At 35.5% G+C, this 20,724-nt stretch overlaps 1 protein-coding gene across 1 annotated transcript in view; it reads left to right on the top strand.

The window, feature by feature from the left end:
- LOC150103126 (E3 ubiquitin-protein ligase AMFR-like) overlaps nucleotides 1-20,724 on the top strand; it is a 294,346-nt gene that overhangs the window by 134,365 nt on the left and 139,257 nt on the right. Inside the window, exons 8-9 of the mRNA XM_090397349.1 lie at nucleotides 5,340-5,450; nucleotides 13,631-13,830. Coding sequence (XP_090253475.1) covers nucleotides 5,340-5,450; nucleotides 13,631-13,830 — 311 coding nt within the window. The remainder of the gene's footprint in view (nucleotides 1-5,339; nucleotides 5,451-13,630; nucleotides 13,831-20,724) is intronic.

Raw genomic sequence — 20,724 nt, 5'->3', positions numbered from 1 at the left:
TTCTGATCACTCAAAATTCTTTCATTTCTTAGAAGCTTTCTGTGCAACCATAGGCACAAGTAGTCTCACTATGTATTTCTCCATTCTGGACTTTGTCCACATCATTACATTTGTGATGTGGACAAAGTTGCCTGCCATCCAAAAAGTTCATCTTCATGTTTTTTGTTAAATGGCACATCCCTTCTTTTGTTTTGTAGAGCTTATCTTAAGTTTTTAGCAGAGATAATGGCAATATATGATGGAAGTTTATTTATTAGATTACTTAGCGGGTTAGATAAAAATTTTGAGAGTTTATGGGTAGGGTATAACTGACTACATATAAACTCTCAAAATTTTTATGCCATATCATGTTTCTGTATGTGTAATATCTCTTTATGCCAGCTTCAAATCAATACAAATCCCAGAATTTGTATTGATTTGAAGATGCCCCCCCCCCCTTGTATTAATACCAGTATCTCTGAAAACCTTTTCAAGAAGCATTATGTTAAATAATAAGCAAGTTAAGACATCCCCTTGTCAAACCATTTTTTTATATGTATTGGATCAGACATGTTCTGAATTTTAATCTGCCAATGAGTATTTCTCATTGTAACTTTAACTAAGGCAGCAAGTTTTCATGGTATCTATAGTTCCTCCATTGCAATAAATAAATTAGATCTGTCTGCTATCACAGGTTATTTTATAATTTTATATAATAATTTTATAAGTAGTACATAATAAATTGTTCCTCTGTAGTGTTAGAGCAGATCATTAAATCACCTTCCTTATGGATAAGGCACGTGACACTCTGATTCCACTTGTCAGAGATTGTTTCATTAATCCAGATTTTGGTAATAAGTTGATGTAGCTACTTGAAATATTCTGTACCTGCATTTTTCATTAATTCCTTGTATCATATCCATTCCCAGGACTTTGTTTTGTAATAGCTGCTTCCACTTTAGTAATTGGTATTGATTTAACTGCTTTATGTTCTGTTTGGCTCTCCGTTTTATCCATGTTATCCAACTGATCAGATATATTAGTATTCAGTAGTTAATCTCATCAAAATGCTCAACTTATCTTTCTATTATAATTTCATTCCCACTCAGGATTATGCTCTCATCCAAACATAAAGTTGTTCTAGGCTGGAAGTCTTTCTGACTTCTATCTAACTTTTGATAGAAGTTCCTGCTTTCATTTATACTGTGGAGATGTACCATTTCCTTAAGTTTGTCCTCATAGTATTTCTTTTTCTATTTTTTGCACTCCTTTTTCCTTCCTTTCTGGCCACATGATATTCCTCTACAACTTTACAAGTGTGGTTCCTTTGCTACATTTGTCCATATGCATCTCATTTTTTACACTCTACATTGAACCAGTGGTTATATTCAACTCTACCTATTTTTTCCTAATGCCATATCTACTGTTTTCACTATGACATCCTTAAGAGTTTCCTAAGCATAATTTTAAATACACTCTCATTATCGATTAGATTAGACAGACTATCGTTAATTCTGTTGTCATATCTTGTTTTAACTTTTGATTCACGAGGTCTTGAATTATTAAATTTCTGATATGGGAACCATATGTTTTCCTTGAGTTTGAGATTGAAAGTTTAAACTTAATTTATTATGAGTTTGAGATTCTGTTTCTAATCTTTGATATAATTAACTAGTGGTCAGAGACAACATTTGCCCTCATAGGATCTGACATCCAACAAATTGTACAAGTGTCTTGCATCTAATAGAAGGCAATCAATTTGGCTGAAGGTGTTTCCATTGGGAGATATCAAGATCATTTCATGAATGCCTTTATGATTAAACATTGTACTAGTAATAACTATGTTTCTCGAAGAAGCAAAGTTGGTCATTCTGTACCCATTATCATTGGACTCATTATGTAAGCTATATTTCTTAATGGTTGACCTCTTTGCTTGTCGTAGCATTCAAATCACCTATAATAATTTTAATATCCCTTCTTGTCCATTCCCCATATATCTTATCTAAATCATCTTAAAAAATGGGTATTTTTTGGCATCATTCTTTTCTTCAGTTGGAGCATGTGCATAGATAAAATTGTAGCAAACTGTAGATAAAATGTAACATGGGAATTTTCCCAGAAATAATACCTATGATAAAATTGTAGTTAAAAAGCCATCCTTTGATTCATAATCTACACAAATTGAGATGATTTTTGCTTTGAAGTCCATAAGATGTTTTATTTTCTTGTTTAAAATGAAGCTTGTTCCAAACATGTGATCTTTCTTTTGGCAGCTATGACATAATGTGATTCTTTTTAATGATCCCCTCCCTTATGCATCTCATTTCTTAAAACTCCAGACTGCTCAAGAGAAAATACATTCCATGACCCAATTCTCAAATCCTTAAAACACTTACCATTTTGTCATAATTTAATCTGTCCAGCAGTTATTGTTTCCTCAGATTTCGTAACAAGGTAATTTTTTTCATCATATCATCAATCCCATGCCTAACCCCACAGAAATCCCGGAGAACTGATGTTTTCTGTTCAGGTTGTCTCCCTTGGCTTACTGGTCCCAATTTGACCTTGCATAACTTAGCCATAAAAATGTTGCCCAGGAGTCGCATTGAGACATGCATGCATCAGATCTGGTAAGAATAAATGCAATTTCCCAAATTTGAATAGTATACATCTGTTAGCAAGATGTGTATCCTCCTTAAGACCACATACTATCCCTTTGACTTCTGCTTGTGCCTATGGTCTTGCAAAAAGTTCTGCTGAGAAAGAATGGAGTAATTCTCTGATTCATTAAAGAATTCCTGATTAGTAACACCACCTTCCAACAAAATGTGCCCAATATCACACGAAGAAAAGACACAAGAAATAGTCTCATTGACTGTGTTATTGTTTATAGTGATATCTTCTTCTTGCAGATTTGGAACAAAGAGGAAACAGAGGATTTGAAATAGGAAGATAATCTTCCTAATTCAAATCCTTGTTCAGTAGTAGGGTGATGAAATAGAACCAGCTTTCTTACAGACTTTTCATAGACTGAGTTTCTTTGCATTCATGGGCTGGTTACCTTCAAACTAAGCCATATTCTAATACTACTGCATTTCTGAATTAATGTTTTTTAATGGGTAAAGGCACAATAAATGTTACACTTCTTCATCTAGAGTGCTTTAGAAGGTTTGGCAGGATCTCCAACATCAGTGAAGAAATTTTATTCAGGGAACATTCTTATAGAAACAACAAACAACAACAGAGCAACTCCTTCATGCAACATCCATGGGGATAAGGGGATACTAATCACAGTTGACTCCTATAAAAATTTAAAGTACTCTCAAGAAGTAATATTGGAGTGGGATCTCCTTGATGTTCCAGATGAAGACATTTACTCCAGATTGAAAGACTAAGAAGTGATAGCATAAGGGGAATCCTTATATGTAGAGATGGACACCTGGTTCCCACCAGGAATATTATCCTTATTTTCAACACACCTGGACATAACATCTGTGTAAACAGGATCCTCAACTTCCCAGTTAGGCTCTACATCCAAAATCCTTAATATGCTTTATCATTCTCAGATACCTGTCATGGCTCTGCCATCTGGTGGCCAATGTGGCAGTAAAGAGCACAAGAACAAAGACTGGAAGAGGAACACCAAAATGCCCTAACAGTGAGGGAGATTCACCTGGTGTACTTCCAAGCTGGATTCATGGGCTGTGTCTGCTATAGTTACCAAAAGGTGAAAAGATAAAAAGATCCAAAATATAAAAACTGGTCAGAGCATCCCATACCAGGAGGCAAAGAAGCAGTATGTATATCACAAAAGTAGCAACATCTAGTGTAATCATCTTATATTGAGAAAGCAACCTTGAAGAAAGGGTCATAGGGATCTTAACACTTATGTCGATCCTGCCTTCTCACAACTATAATATCCCTAAACAGCATGATTTGTGTGCTGCCTCTTTAGAGCATATTAAAGAGAAACATCAATATGGTCTTTCTCCTGCAGACATACCAAAAATGATTCCCCTTAAACAGAAATCTATTAATTAAAAAAAATCAAATGTGTACTACAGAGAATCAATAATGTGCCTCTTGATCCATTGAATAGATAAGATGGATATCTCTATTCCCCTGCAAGAAGATAAAATAATTAATGTATTAGTGCCCTAGTACATAAATTAATTAATTAGAGTCCAATTTGGCAACACCTTAGATATTTCTCCTGAAGAAGTATTGATCCAGCATCATGAAATGTATCAATCATTCAAAAGTACTGGAAATGTGATGGACCTGTCTGTGGAGGATCATCATCCTTGTGGACAACCATACTCCTTCCGTCCTACTTACAATTTGTGACGCTCGTGGGAAGATTTTTGATAAAGTACCTGCACTATCTCCTCCCACCTCTTCTCAATTTCCATGCCTGAAAATGTAAAGCAAAAAAAGAACAAATCCTGTTCTCTTTGAGATGTTCAGAAGAATACAGAAGGCCAATCACAAAAGAAGAAAGGAAAGCTGCTTTTCTTGAATGCCATCTAACTGCTGTTGGACCAAATAACATCCAGTATGAGATTATTCGTTGTTACCATCTGCCAGGAATCACCTTCTATATCTTACAACAGAATTTTCTGTGATAACATTTTTCATAATGCCTGGAAACATTGCTGTTTCTTAGCCAGGAAAGGATTCAAAACACCCATAAGTTATCGACCAATAGGGTCGATAACAAATAGGGCAGTATGTATTTTTAATATATGGATTATCTACATCACAGATATGCATCTTCAATTTTCAGAAATAGGGAATAACGCAGGTTTGCTTTCCCAATCTCAAATAGAATAATTCCATATGCTGTGAAGGACTCAATTTGCAAAAGGCTGGTGTTCGTGTGGGATGTTAACATCGAATATAGTTCTCCCACAGTTAGATAAAATTAACACCAAGGAGTCTTAAATGCTAAGAATAAGTGAGATTAGTTGGAGAAGTGGCTGAGGTTGCAAGATCACGAATAAACATAAAGCTGGCATTTTCATAAGCTGCATATTGTGAAATCTAACATCCTATGAATTATTGATAGTACTAATCAATACTTTACATGCCTATTCTGAATGCTTGTATCAATTCATGCAACACACTTATTCATATAAAACTTAACAAAGCAGTGTATTCTTACTTATGAGTCATTCTGGAATGTTCCCTTAAGTGTAGCACAGATCAAATTTTTGCTTTTAATTATTTCTTCTCCTGATGCTATTAATCATCACTGCCAAAATGCAAGAATGCATGTTTCTGAAATTAAAGTAAATTTGTGAAAACATTTTATGCTTAAGTATGGATTAAATATATTTCTATGTTGTCTGTTTTTATAGCTATCCAATGGCCACTTCAGAAGAACTGGAGAAAAATAGTGATGATTGTGCAATTTGTTGGGATCATATGGAATCTGCAAGGAAGCTGCCATGTGGACACTTGTTTCATAAGTATGTATTTATTTATGCTAAATGTAGGTATTATGACTTAAGTTTTCTTGTACTGTATGTCCTTATAATATTATTCAGAAGATCCAATGATTTCTCAGCTCCGTGATCTTCGATATACGAATAAGATATACATTTGTAATACTACAATTACGGTGCTGTCTTATATCCATCAACCAAAAATATGTATACTATTGGAAGATTTAGAATTCTTTACTTGTAATAAAGAACCCTGAACTAATCAAATTTGCTTGTTGCATCTGATTCATAATGTTTCAAATAGCAAAAAGTTGTGTATTCCATAGTTTCTATCTGATCTTTCATGATAATTTAAGCACTATTCATGATAAGTTATGGGTGTAATGAGATCAGTGAAGCAGTATTGTTTTTATAATCATCTTTCAATGCTGTGGTAAAATATGATATACTATATCAGCAGTTTTAATACGGTTGCTAATCAGGGAATAGGAAATTCTAAATTAACTTTAGAATTAACTTTCTAAATGTGTTTAGAAAGTTTCACTCTTAACTGCCATTTCAGATTCAAGATACGAACAGAAATCCCATATCTGTGGAAGACTTTTTTATTTCGAATGTCACAGTTTTGAGGAAAAAAAATCCCAAACTATTCAGGCCATTGTTTTTTGTCTTCTGCACTTTTTTGAGTTCTATTAAATGATCTTTCTGTTTTGATAGAAAATCAACCATAACTCAGATTTGTCCCTTAACAAACTTACCTGAAATCTTATGGATTTGTTTCTGCATTTAAGGAATCAAATCTAAGTATTATTAATGTTGAGTTTTAGAATTGCTAGAGATCTGAATTTTAGTTGTCTGAATGATGTATTTTAGATATGACAAAGTTCATTTTTAGTAATGGACATGGCTGATATAGATTTTTTTTTTTTTTTATTTATGAGGGTAGTCTGAAAAGTTCTCACCTAACAATGAAAAAAACAAATTTATAATTGCAAAATTATTTTTATTTTTCAACATAATATCCCTTAAGACTAATACATTTATTCCAGCAATGCTCCAGTGCCATTATCCTGTCCCAGTAGTGGTTTTCAGTAAGATCTGCAAAATACTCTACATTTGCAATCACCTCTTGATTCAAAGAAAAACCCTGACCAGTGAGGAAAATTTTTAGTTTTGAGAAGAAATAGAAGTCAGAGGGAGCCAAATCTGGGGAATAGGGTGGATGTTCCAACATTTCATAGTGCAGATTAATTTTCCCATTGTCAAAACACCTTTGTTGACAGGTGCATTGTCCTTCTAGTAGCAAGGCTTATATGTTGGTCATACATAACTGGTAATTAGCTTACGGAATTAACAACACATATAAAGGATATTAATTAAAGGCAACTTTAATGAATAACTTCAATATTTCGGCAACGTCACGTTGCCATCTTCAGGAACATAAAAATATGGTATGTACACGTAGGCACTAACAAAAGCAAATGAGGAAGAAGGCAAGAAACTAATATTTTTTCTAAAGTCCTAATGGTGCATTCTGGTAGGCTAATTTGGTTGTCTTAGCTGTTGGGCTGAAGTTCTCATAATGTAAGTCTCCCAAATTTGGGATAGTTTCATGCACCCAAATTTGTTGAGGTTTGGAACGTTTTTTTAGAGCTGCTGATGGTTCCTTGAATAATCTTTCGTACTTAAATTTGCTGCGGTGTATTAATTTTGTTTTCTTCCAACGAATTCTACGGTAGGCATCTAAGGCATGGTCTGCCAGCCCAGAGTGGCTGTACTGGTGAAACCGGATGTAGTCTTTGTGTTTTGAAATCCTGATATTTGCTGTCCTGCCTGTTTGTCCAAAGTAGGACATTTTGCAGCTGCAAGGGACCTGGTATATACCAGGTAGGTCTAGGGGAAGTGGTTGGTCTTTGGTAGAGCAGATAAGGGATGCCAACTTTTTTTTATATGGTCTATAACAAGAAATCAGGTCATATTTTTTGAGGATATTGGTTATTTTTTCAGAGGTGCCCTGGATGTAGTGGATGATGATAGATTTAGTGTAATCTTTATTGTGGAGAGGGGAGGGGGGGTTGTGGTTTACTGGTTTTAGTATTTTTTGGATTGTTTGGGGGTTATAGCCATTGGCTAAGAAAGTGTTGAGGATGTGGTTTAGTTCAGTGGTTAGGGCATCGTCATCTGAGCAGATTAATTTTGCCCTGTTATATAGTGTTTTTATAACCTGGTGAGTGATTAAAGTGTCTAGGAAGGGGAGGGTGTTGTTTTCCTCTTTTTTTAATGTGAACTGGACTCTGGGGGTGTTGGTTGTTTAAGTGTGTTAGGAAGGAGTGGAGTGTATCTGAGCCATGTGGCCAAATAGCAAACACATCATCCGCATATCGAAGCCAAATAGTGGGTTTTGTGGGGCAGAGTTTAAGGCTTTCTCTTCAGAGGTCTCCATAAAGAAATTTGCCAAGGGTGGGGAAAGTGGTGAACCCATGGATGTCCCCTCTATCTGTTTGTAGAATTTTCCTTGCCAAACGAAATAGCCCGAGTTCATTGTGAACTGAAATAGGGCTGAGATATCGGGAGGAAACTTGGCTTGGATGAGCTCTAGGGTTTCTCCGTATTTATAATTGCACTAGCTTCGCCCTATTAAGAGAACAAATTACCGCAACGCGTGTTCTCCTTGTCGACGAAAACAAAACTTACAGGCACTAGAGGAAGCGCTTTCAGATATGCTCGGCCATGATCTTTGGACGATTCTTTATGACGTCTCGTGCTTCGGCAAAAAAAAATTCGAAAAAATACGTAGTCGGCACTTGAAAAAATACAAAAACCTGATAAAGAATTCTACTTCCTTACCACAGCCACCACTCAACACTGTAGTCAACCTCTCGTCCACAGTTTTAAAGCCTGAAGCACTCACTGCACTTTCACGTGGCCACAATTTCGCCCTAGCTCCTAAAAGAATACCTGCCAAGGAAATCATGATCCAAATAGAACGTGGGATTCGCAACCTTCCTAACCATATCGCCAACAACGTCAGACTGGATGTAGCCGGTGTTCTCACCAAAGCAAAACCTCCAAAAACCAAGTTATCCAAAGACGAATATGCAACTCTACTGGAAATGAAGAAAACAAAAAAAATAGTAATCAAAGCGGATAAGGGAAACACCACTGTGGTGCTCAATCAAAAGGACTACAAAGGTAAGTTTAATGCTTTAGTACTAGACCGTACTACCTACCTCCCTATTGAATATAATCCTACCAACTCTTAGATTAGAACTCTCCACAGACTCTTTAAGAAAGTCACTTCTTGGCCTGTGGAAGTCACTAACAAACTAAAACCTTATAACTATAGACCCCCCCCCCGATGATATGGACTCCCAAAAATACATAAACAAAATGTGCCATTACATCCCATAGTGGATGGCATTGATTCCCCCACATTTAAATTAGCCAAACATTTAGCCAAAACGCTCACACACTATACTGGCAACACACATCATCACACATAAAAAAACTCAGCCCACTTTAAAGCCAGTATAGAAAACCTCTCACTCCAACACACTGACATAATGGTCAGTTTTGACGTCTCCTCCCTATTCACTAATGTCCCATTCAAAGAAACCAAGAAACCAAGCTCATCCAAGCCAAGTTTCCTCCCAATATCTCAGCCCTATTTCAGTTCACAACGAACTCGGGCTATTTCGTTTGGCAAGGAAAATTCTACAAACAGATAGAGGAGACATCCATGGGTTCACCACTTTCCCCACCCTTGGCCAATTTCTTTATGGAGACCCTTGAAGAGAAAGCCTTAAACTCTGCCCCACAAAACCTACTATTTGGCTTCAATACATGGATGATGATGTTTGCTATTTGGCTACATGGCTCAGATACACTCCACTCCTTCCTAACACACTTAAAACAACCTCCTTAGAAAAAGAGGAAAACAACACCCTCCCCTTCCTAGACACTTTAATCACTCGCCAACTTGATGGATCATTGGTTTTCTTTGTTTACAGAAAACCCACCCATACAGGCAGATACGTTCACCAGCAATCCCACCCCCACTCCTCACAACAATACGGGGTTATAAAAACACTATATAACAGGGCAAAATTAATCTGCTCAGATGACAATGCCCTAACCACTGAACTAAACCACATCCTCAACACTTTCTTAGCCAATGGCTATAACCCCAAAAAAATCCAAAATATACTAAAACAGGTAAACCACAACCCCCTCCCCTCCCCCCAGTATAGGAAAATGGTTTAATGTGAAATCTGGTGTCAGACAAGGATGTACATTATCAATATGGATCACATTATGAAGGAAAGTGGTATTAAACCTGATATCAAAATTGGAGATGTTAATGTCGGCTCTTTGCTTTATGCAGACGATGTTATACTTCTAAATAAATCTGCTACAAGTCTGCAAGATTCCCTGACTAAATTGAATAACTGTTGTAATAGATATGGTATGAAGGTTAGCAATAACAAGACAAAGATAATGGAAATAGGCAGAAGCATTGAAAATGTTAACTGCATTGTGAATGGAGAAAGAACCCGTGGAACAAGTAAAACATTTCAGCTACTTAGGCATGATTTTTAGTGAAGATGGTGAATTAAATATGGAAATGGACAACAGAATCAACAAAGCTGGTATGGTAGGAAGTCAATTGAATAGATTCATATGGAATAAGAGAGAAATTAGTCGGAACACTAAATTAGCTGTATACAAGACCATGTTCAAACTAGTTTTAACTTATGGATCTGAGCACTGGGTCAGAAGTAAAAACACTTGACCAAAGACTAGAGACTGCAGATATGAGAATCCTGAGAAAGATTAGGGGCATGAACAGATGGTATCAATGGCAATATCATATTAAAAACGAGGATATTAAGAAAGAACTTGACATTGTCAGCATCCAGGAATGCTGACAATATCAAGTAAGGCACTTTTTACTGTATCAATCCACCTATGGTGGATTGATACAGTAAAAAGTGCCATATGTTAAATTCTGAATGAAACTGAAATTAAATCCATTTATGTTTCATTCAGATTTAACATGCAATAACATTCCTGGGGCCAATATTGGTATATCAGAAGAAATAAAGCTAATTGTAATTTATAAGCAACATTAGTAATTTAAGTAAAACTTGTCTATGCATCATGTTGTAAATAATTATTGTAAATTTTCTAATGTTTAAACTATGTGGATTTTGTGCAAATGCTTGTTTACTGCCAGGAGAAAGATAATCGGATTAGCTAGTAATGGCCTGAAACTAAAAACTAAACACATGCACCAAGTAGGACGCGCACGCGGGTTCCTTCCATAAGGTACGATAGGGGAGAGTGTGGCGCTAGGTGCTGGAAAAAGTAAGGTGTTGTGGGAAAAGGGAGAGAGCAGGATGACTTAGGGAGGAAACATCGGGCGCGTGATTTAAAAAGTGTAGCGGCGCTAGTTCGTGGCTTTTTTCCTCTTCCCCCAGAATTGGTGTGGTCATTGAGATAGAGGTTGTTGGAGCACGCTGAAGTGTCTATGGCAAGTTCGCTGGTCAACGAGTTGCCCAGCAGATCGGCTCCTGATTACCACAGAGATTGATATGCCATGCCGAGATAGTTGACCTGAGAGCGGCGAGCCAGATTTACCTTTTGCGGAGATGTGTCTAGTCAGAGTCCATCAGTCGAATAGTGCAGATGAGATCAATTAAGAACAGGATTAAGGAAACGAAGTTCTGTCGAGATGTATGTGAAGGTCGAATAATTCCCCAGCCTTTGGTAATGTAAAATTTTGATCTGTTATATAATTGTGTTGAGGGGAACAACCTGTAATTGTAAAGGACTTTAGGTTTATAATGTTTTGATTAATGAAAGGACTTTAGAGTTTATGCTAAAGGAAGTAGAGGAACTTTAAGTTTTGGATGGAGGAATTGTGTGGAATCTCTTGGAGATAACTTTGTTATTGAAAAATGGATGACCTTTAGCATTGTTATGTGTAAAATGGATAATTGACCTTTGATTGAATTTCCTACTTGAAATAATGTTTACATATTACAGAAGCGTTAGAAATTTTAGTTGAGTATACTCATTCCCTAAAGTTAGTGCAATTCTATGTCAGAGTTTGTTCATAAATTGTAAATTGTCTGATTTCGTAATTAAATGTTTTTCTTTAATATTAATTGATGACTTGCCTGATTTCCTTTCTATTGCACCACTCATTAAGTTAGAACCAAGGCGGGAGGTAAAATACAAGGGAGGCTACGACTGTGAAATGAATTTTAGTTATTTGATGAATTTAGAGTTTAACGACAGTGCTTAAGAGATATTAGACAGTATACTAAACTGAGTTCCAGTTCCTTGATTTTGCATTGTTCAATAGTCTAGGATTTAGGGTGGTGCAGTATAATAGAAATTTTTCCTAAATCTGAAAAGGAACTGGCACCAGCACTGAAACAAAGGAATTGGTGCTATTCAACGGCAATCCCTTTGTCTTTAATCGATTTAATGCACTACTCTTAAGAAAGTTTAACGGCCCAGATTAAATATTGAGACTGCATAGGAATTGTAGTATATTCATTTAATGCATCGAGCAAAGAACTTTTATTGAAATTAGGCTAAGGATATTATATGAGGGAATAAGTCAGGATTAAGATCATAAATCATGACATTAGGAGAGAAAAGAATAAATATTACACTTAGATGATAGAAATATAAGATCTGATAATGTTGGAGTCTTGACAAGTAACAGACTGATTTGGAGGAAAATTGTAGGTAGGAAGTTAGCAATGATGGAAATCTTTCATGTAGTACTGTCATATCCTTTACATCCCTTGAGGGTACATGCAGGAATTTGATGAAGATGATGGCTTCTGCATTAATTCAACCTTGGTATTTCCTCTGGGTCTGGCTCCTGGTGAAGAGACCTCAATAAAGGTCAAAATCAGTTCTGTGTAATAGCCCTACCCATAATGCATAGCATTATGCATGTCTGAAAGGAAGTGTGCTTTGCATTATAGGATACTAAGAGAATCGATATGAAATCATCAGCATCTGTATACAATTAGCCTAGTCATGAAGATACTTCGCATGCAAACTTTTTTTTGCATAAATTTGAATAAAGGATTAAACAAGAATATAATTTTTTGGCAAGTTTAATTTAAACCATATTGTTATTATTCTAATTTTCATTGTTATCAAGTTATGAAAATTTTTAGATATATCTAACAATTTTCATAAATTTTCAAAAATCTAAGATATCTCAGAGCATAACAACTCCATTCATGAGTCCCAGCCCTATCAACAGGTTATCTACAACTTTCTGTGATATGTTTTTGAAAATTACGAACTGTACATATTATATTTATCTCGACTTCCAGTCCATAGTTCAAGTTATTATTTCTTAAATAAATGAATTACATAATAGGTGATTTATAATTCTTGAACATTCACAAAGCTAATGAAGCTTTTTTCACAGAATTGGATTCTGTCCATGTGTTAGTGAAATCTTAGTTATAATTCTTATTTACAGTATGTGTTTATTTCTTTTGCATGGGACAATTGTTGGCGGAAAAAAAAGAATATTTATTTAAATATGAAGAGTCAATAGGCTTCATTTCGGCGATATAAACATTATTTAAATTAAGGGGATATTAAATCCCACATTGTTTTTAAACCGAATAAGAAACTAGATTGGAATCAGAGAGTTTCATGCCGAATATAGTATAATAAACTATAAAAGTATCGGCGATTACTACCGTGAGCTAATGCAAGTAGTCCTAGTATGTAGTACAATCTCGGGCAACTCGCAGCAAAGGTGGTAAAGTTCTAATCGCTATTCTTGGTATTTTCCATAATGTAAAAACGCATTTCCTAGGAAATGTATGCTGTTATTACATTATGGTGGGAGGTCACTACCCAGACCGGTTTCAGCCTTTATTGAGGCTTCATCAGTGAGTAGCTAGACCAAATTAATACCAAAGGGTATAGTGAAAAGAACTTATATACTTTGATATACGAGTTGTCAAAAAGGTGCCCCATTAAGTTACTTAAATATAAAAAGCCAGTAGGCTTCATTCTTATTCGGTTTTAAAAACAATGTGGGATTTAATATCCCCTTAATTTAAATAAGAATATTTATTCTTTTGAAAACTAACTTCTTTTTAGAAGCACTGTGTATTTAGTAATGCATTATATGATTTCATTATTATTAATAGTTCATGCCTACGATCATGGCTTGAGCAAGACACTTCTTGTCCTACGTGCCGAAAAGCTTTAAGTGATAGTGCTGACTCTGATCCAAATGCAAATACTGAGGGAAATAATCATAACAACATTTTAGGATCACTTGGAGGGCAGGATGATCCCCCAGCTCGACCTGTTAATCAGACCACCAATCACTTTTTCCATTTTGATGGTGAGTTGTTTTTATTTATCTTTAATAAAGGAAATTACTCTGGTTTATTACAGCACCATTAAAAGCTAGTTATCACTGGTTGAGTACATTTCATTGCTGAATTTCATTAGAAATCTGAGAACTGTATACACATCACACAAGAATATATAATCAAAACAAATGAAATAAAAACTTATTTGTCATGTATTTCATCTGAGAGTAACAGGTCATCTTCAGTGGCTGGCTAGTATTAGTATGTTCAAGGTAGAATGGATTATTCTATTATTAGCAATGGTTGTTTAAAAAAAAAAAAAAAAGCAGCCACATGATGTCAAGAGCAACTTATTTAGGGGGAGGGAAGGAAAAGAACTGTTCATGGCTGATAAGAGACATCCCAGATTTTTGGCAAGGAGAAGCAGTCATTCTAGTTACAATTAGGATGATGTAGTAGAGCTTTAGCACTCTATTTAAATATTTGCATTTGAAACAGCATCAATGGAGTAGGTACATTGTAGATCAGAAGATCCTATAGTCAGTGTCAGTTCCATCCTGTGCTAGTAGATTTCTTATTAATGATGTATAATTGATATTCTGGTAATCTTTTTTTCACAGAGCATCCATTTCATCCAAAGTAGAACAGGTGGCAATCACAGGGAACATGGTAAATGGTAATGAAGGAAAAAAAAAGGAGATCATTTATAATCTGAGAAGTCTAGAATGCACCTACTCTAATGATAGTTTCAAATTTGAATGTTGTTTATGACAGTACTGCGTTGTCATAATTTAAATTGGAATGACTGCCTCTCCTTGCCAAAAAAATCTGGGAAAGTAATTTTTATCAACCATCAATAGTACCCCCCCCTTTCGCAATCTACATTTCAATTAGTACAGCTCACCTTCATCACATTGTTCTTTATTCCATCGTGCAGCTCTCTCTCTATTTAATAAATCCATTATTAATGTTCTACCTTATACTAGCCAACCACTGAAGATGACAGGTTATTCTCAAGTTGACATATTTGGCAAGTAAAGGTTTTTACTTGTGTCACTTATACATTCCTGTGTCTACATATGCATGGATCTCATCATTATTGCATAGGTATCTTTAAGACAACATCATTCTTCTTCTTGCTCAATCTCCTCATGTCTGACTCGTGGTCCTAGCCAAAACGTCTCTCCATTTCTTTGTTTTGTTGTTGCAGCAGTGGTCAACTACAAAGTAAGTCTGGTGATTTTTTTTTTTTTTTTTTTTTTTTTTTAATATGGTGCAACCATCTTGGTCTTGAGCATCCTCTTTTTCTTTGTCCTTCCACTTTGTTCTCTGGATGATAAGTTTTTACAGGTTGTCATTTTCACATCTTGAAATGTGAGCGAAATATTTGAGAATTCTTTCATGTACAATGTCACATAGCAACCTCTTGATTTTTAGTTGACTTATTATACTTTCATTAGACCTTTTGTCCATCCAGGAGACTCTCAACATCCTTCTTCAGCACCACATCTTGAAGCTGTTTATGTTGTCAATATCTTTCTTGCTGAGTGTCCAAGATTCAGCACCATAAATGAAAATCGAAAACACCCGACTGTTGAATACCAGTCTTGATTTAGTGGTATTCAACAGTTTGGTGTTTTAGTGATAGAAATGTTTCTGTCTTTCTATATTCTCTGCAATTGCACCATTGCTGACCTTGCCATGGTAATTCTTCTTTCAATTTCTGGTTGACATCCATCTTCTCAAAATCAATATTGGGTGAAATTTTCATTTTCATCTATGACCATGTATTTTATTTTATCACAATTAATTCTTAACCATATTTCCCATTCAACTCTTTGTCCGTGCGGTTAGCCTAGTGGCTTTGCGCTTCACAACCATATGCCTGGGGAAGGAGTGTCCCAGATTCGATTCCCGTCAATGACGTGAGGAGCTCAAGGATCTTCCTCAGTACTTCTTGCTCAGCCATAGCCAAGTTAGCCGGTCTTGGACATGGACAGCAGGGTTTTATCCACCAGTTTTTCTGGTGTTTTTCATCCCGCAAGCAGACAAACCAGTCCGAGGACACACACGGACTACAGTCAGGAATACTGACCCAGCCATAGGTCTGATTCGTCAGCCTATGATGGTTCCGGAGCCTGGATAAAATTTGGGGGGGAACTAGATGGTACCGTGAACTCCCGTACAAAGGGGGAAATGCTGTATCATCACACAGAATTTATTTATTTTATTCAACTCTTTTAATGAGGGACTCCAGTTCTCCTTTGCTGCTGGCAATAAAAACAGTACCATCAGCATACCTACAATTATTTATCTTTTTGCCACCAACTGAGAAACCACTATTGTGTCTGTTAAGTTCCTTTCTCATATTGTATTCTCTGTAAAGATTGTATAGATCGGAGGAGAGTATGCATCCTTGTCTCACACCTTTCTTAACATCGAATCACAGATGTTTTTCCCATCTTCACTGTGGCCTGATTCCTCTCATAGCATTGTTTTAAAAGGTGTGTCAAGTAATTACTAAAATAAAATAAAGAGCCAAAAGCTTCAGTTTGACAATGCAAAATTCTCTTTTTGAGTCTATGGCTAAATTCAGATCCCTGTAGAAGATATGTGTTAAGTGTTCTAGGATGCCCATTTTACTTAGTATTTTCCACAGGTCCTTCCACCTGACAGTCAAATTGTTTAGCATAATTAATGAAGCACATATACAAGGAAATATTAAATTCTTAAGCCTTTTCAACCAAGTGCCTTAAATTAGAAATTTGATCTCTGTTTCCACATCCTTTTCTAAAAGCTGTCTGTTCTGCAGGAAATTATTGTTCAACATTTTGTTTAAGTCTTTATTTAATAATATAGAGAACAATTTTGCTTGCATATGAGATTAAGGCACACATATAGTTCTATAATTATTTTATTTGTTGATATTTATTTTTTGAGTTTTGGGATAGAAATGACTTTTACCCATTCATCAGGCCAATCTCCTGATGATTGATCTTGTCTGCCAGATTTTATTACGACTTTATTATTATAAAGTTGCATTTTATCTTTAATGCGAAGTTTTCTGATGAGCTTGGATGATTCACTATAGATCTGCCTATCATCTTCCGTTGAAAGTCCTTTTGACTTTATTTTTTATTTTATTTTTTTGACATGTTTTAGAGTTTCATTTGTTATCCAGAGTATGTTGATTCTGGATTTTTTTGGGCAACGTTGACTTTGCAGTTTCCAATAACATTATTTTGGTTTTATCCCAAAGTTGTTCTGGGGTTGATTCATCAGTGTAATTCCCTAGTTCTCAAAATTTATTTTCCACTTGAATGCTATATGTCTCAATAATTCCTGAAGTCTAATCTGGGTGGATATGTTATGTTATTTGTTTTCAAATGTATTTTTATATCAACAATGAGGAGTTCATCAGAGCTACAGTCAGCTCTTGGAAATGCTTTAACATTTTTCATCATAGACCTTCATCTTTTGTTAATAAGGATGTAATAAATTTGGTTCCTTGTTCTGTCTCTAGGCAACCTGCAGGCATATAGGTCTCTGTTTGGTGTTGCTCAAAGATGGTGTTAGTAACTATAAGTTCTCTTTCTATACAAAAGTCAATCAGTCTTTCACCTCTTTCATTTTGGGTTCTCAGGACTGTCTTGTTGTGGTCTTCCATCCTTTTTCCAACTTTTGCATTGAAATAAATCACCCTTAATGATCAAAATGTCTCTTTTTGGTATTGCATCTATGGCTAAATTCAGATCCCTATAGAAGAGGTTAATGGTCTCTCCATTTGCACCACTTTTAGGGGCATAAATTTGTAACAGTGTGATTGGTATTGGTTTACAGTCAATGTTATCATTGATAGGGTTGTAGCTCAACACTGATTTGCACATACATATTCTGACAATTATTGCTAATCTGTTTCTGCTTATAAAATCATGTCCAGCAAAATAAATGGTATTGCCTAGCTGTGATATAAAGCGTCCCTTATTTTTCCAATGTGTTTCAGCAATTCCTAGTATACTGATGTTTAGTCTTTTCATCTTATTTTGCACTATGTCCAACTTTCCTGTATGTAGTAGTCCTTGTACATTCTGTACCAATATGTGTAATTTTCCTTAATTGGCACTTTTTGGTCATAGTTGAATTGTGGTTGAGAAAGATATCAATTTGAACATCATAGGTTCTCAACAGTTGTCGAGATTGGGAGTGCATGTTCCTTTTTCCTTTGTGCTCGGTACTGCCTTGGTTTGCCAGGCTGGTAGCCGCCCCACTCTAATCTTCATTGTGCTATGGTTGTTATGGGAGGATAGCAGCGCTGGCCTGAGCAAATTTTTGAGTGTGGGAAAGATTTTTTTTTTTCCGCCCTTCAGTCAAAATTGTATGTGTGTATATAAAAATTATATATATATATAGTGAATAAATAAATAAATAATAATAAATAAATAAAATATTTTTGTCATTATTATATAATGAGTACATAATTTTAACACAATTTATAAATATTACATAAATCACATTAAATATGACAAAACAGATATGAAAAAATCTAAATTAAGAATTAACAATTTTAATTATTTAAAAAAAATAAACCTTTCTAGCCTTAATTTCGGCAAAAGACTTTATTACTTCTTCTAGATCTAATATCTCGGCTATATCACTTTCAATAGATGAAGTGGATAAGCCATATAATCGCTCTTGGGACATTGTGGACATGAAATAATTTTTAATAAGTCTTAATTAGAAAAATTGCGCTCTGCACTTGCAACTGTAGTTGGGATTGTTAAAAGAATTCGTAGTGATATGTATACATTAGGAAAAAGACTTATGCAGTTATTTGCAGAAATATAATTTAATACTTCTTTGGGAGAATAATTATTTGATAACCTTCGAGACAATATTTTTAATTCTTCTAATAAATCTATTGCTGAAATATCTTTTGGATCACCATCAGACAGAACAATTTCTAAGTTGAAACAAGCTTTTTTTTACTGTATCATTATCAAATTTTAAGTTACCAATTGATTCATATTTATTTAGCTGTTCAAATCTCTCAGTAATTGATGTTATTGCTGAATCAAGAATTACATTTAAAAAATTAATTTGAAACTGTCACTGAAAATTAGTAATTGATTCGTCAGGACATTCATAATCGAATTGAGTTTTTACATGTCAAGTTCATGTGCTGTCATTAGTTGGGAAATCAGCATTTAACCCAATATTTAGAGCAACGTTATGGGCTTGGTGCTTAACTTTCAAAAAATTATTTTCATTTCTGTATGATGTCAAGAATTTTTTTGTGACATCTAATGATTTCAAGGCTTGCATAATATGGACGGAGAGGGCGCTAGTGGGTCAAGCGCTACGAACGTGCTTTGAAGAGCTCCTGATTCAGATAAGTTTTACTAGGAATAATTAAGTATATATGCGTAATTGTTTAAGTAAGAGCGGCTGTAAACGTTGTACGCTACCGATATTATTAGTGTGGGTTTTTTTTCTTGCTTAAACTAAATACGAAAACGTTAATATTAGACCTAGTAACCTGCAGAGAAAAAAAATGGCGGCTGCATTGTCATTCCATGATTTTAATTTGGATTTCAGTAGGTTCGTTAAGTGTGAGGTCTGTTATATGTATTCCTTCGATTACATAAATGATTTGTGGATGTTTAGTGCGGATGGAAGAAGGGTGTGTGCGAAATGTGACCTGAACGAGGAATTGATGAATGCGAATATGAAGTTGATGACAGAAAGTGCTAGTACCGATTGTGTCGTGAGTGCACGTTTGAAAGAGAATGGCGAGAAAGACAGGCGAAAAAATGTTAAAAAATCAGGAAAAAAGAAAAAGAGCGATTTGACAACCGTAACGGATGTTAAAAGGGACGAAAGTGAGGCGGAAAGAAACGAAATTGAGAGAACGAATGAAAGTAGAAATGGCGTGGTGCAGAAACCGCAAGTAAAAAAAATCGAAAGAATGATTGAAAGCGAAAAAAGAATGACTGATGGCGAAAGTTGGACGCATGTTGGAACGAAAGTACTGAACCAAAGAAAGATGAATGACAGTAAAAGTGAGAAGAATGATAGCAAAAGTTGGACGCATGTTAGTCCGAAAGTACGGAAACAAAGAAAGATATGTGAGAGTGAAAGTGAGAAGAATGACAGTGAAAGTTGGACGTATGTTGGACCGAAAGTACGGAAACAAAGAAGGATGAATGAGAGGGAAAGTGAGAAGAGAGGGTCGAGAGTTAGAAAGTTAGAAAGATTTAATGATAGAGTGAATGTGTCGCGAGGTTCAGAAGGTGAATTGAATTGGATGAAGCAAGAAATGAAATGGATGCGGAATGAAATTAAGAGAATGCAGGTCAAAACTATTAAAATAAATCATGATGGCATGAAAGAGTTAACAAAAGATGAGCGAGTGGCGTTGTATGGCGACTCCATTATTAAAGGTGTGCTAGAGGATAAAATGCACAAGGTATGTTTTCCAGGCGGTAAAATGAGTAGAGTGATTGAGGCATTGAACATGAGGCGGGAACGAGCAAAAGAGTTAATTGTATTAATTGGAACAAATGATTTGAGAGAGAACAAAGAGCATGTCAAAATGAATGTCAGGAGACTGCTTGGAAAGATAAAGGAGAATAGTGTGACAGGAAGGGTGGTCAGTGTGTTGCCTAGGTATGATTGTGGTGAAATGAGGCGGAGAGCAAGGATTATGAATGATATTCTGGCTGAAATGTGTGAGGAGATGGGAGTACAGTTTGTTAATGTGTGGAATGAGTTTGAGGGACGAAGTGAGCTGTATGGGAGCGATGGACTGCATTTGAGTGGTTATGGTGTGAGTCGCTTGGAGAGACTGCTGCTGGAAGGTAGAGAAGTGAATAGAGAGAATGAATCAGATCAAGAGGGGAGTGATGTGGAAGAGCAGGAGAGTA

Source organism: Typopeltis vanoorti, chromosome 9, assembly GCF_054136105.1.
Source record: "Typopeltis vanoorti isolate ZY-2024b chromosome 9, IOZ_Tvanoo_1.0, whole genome shotgun sequence".
Lineage (NCBI taxonomy): Eukaryota > Metazoa > Arthropoda > Arachnida > Uropygi > Thelyphonidae > Typopeltis > Typopeltis vanoorti.
Note: the sequence above shows the minus strand (reverse complement) of the source record. Positions and strands in the feature narration are given on the sequence as shown.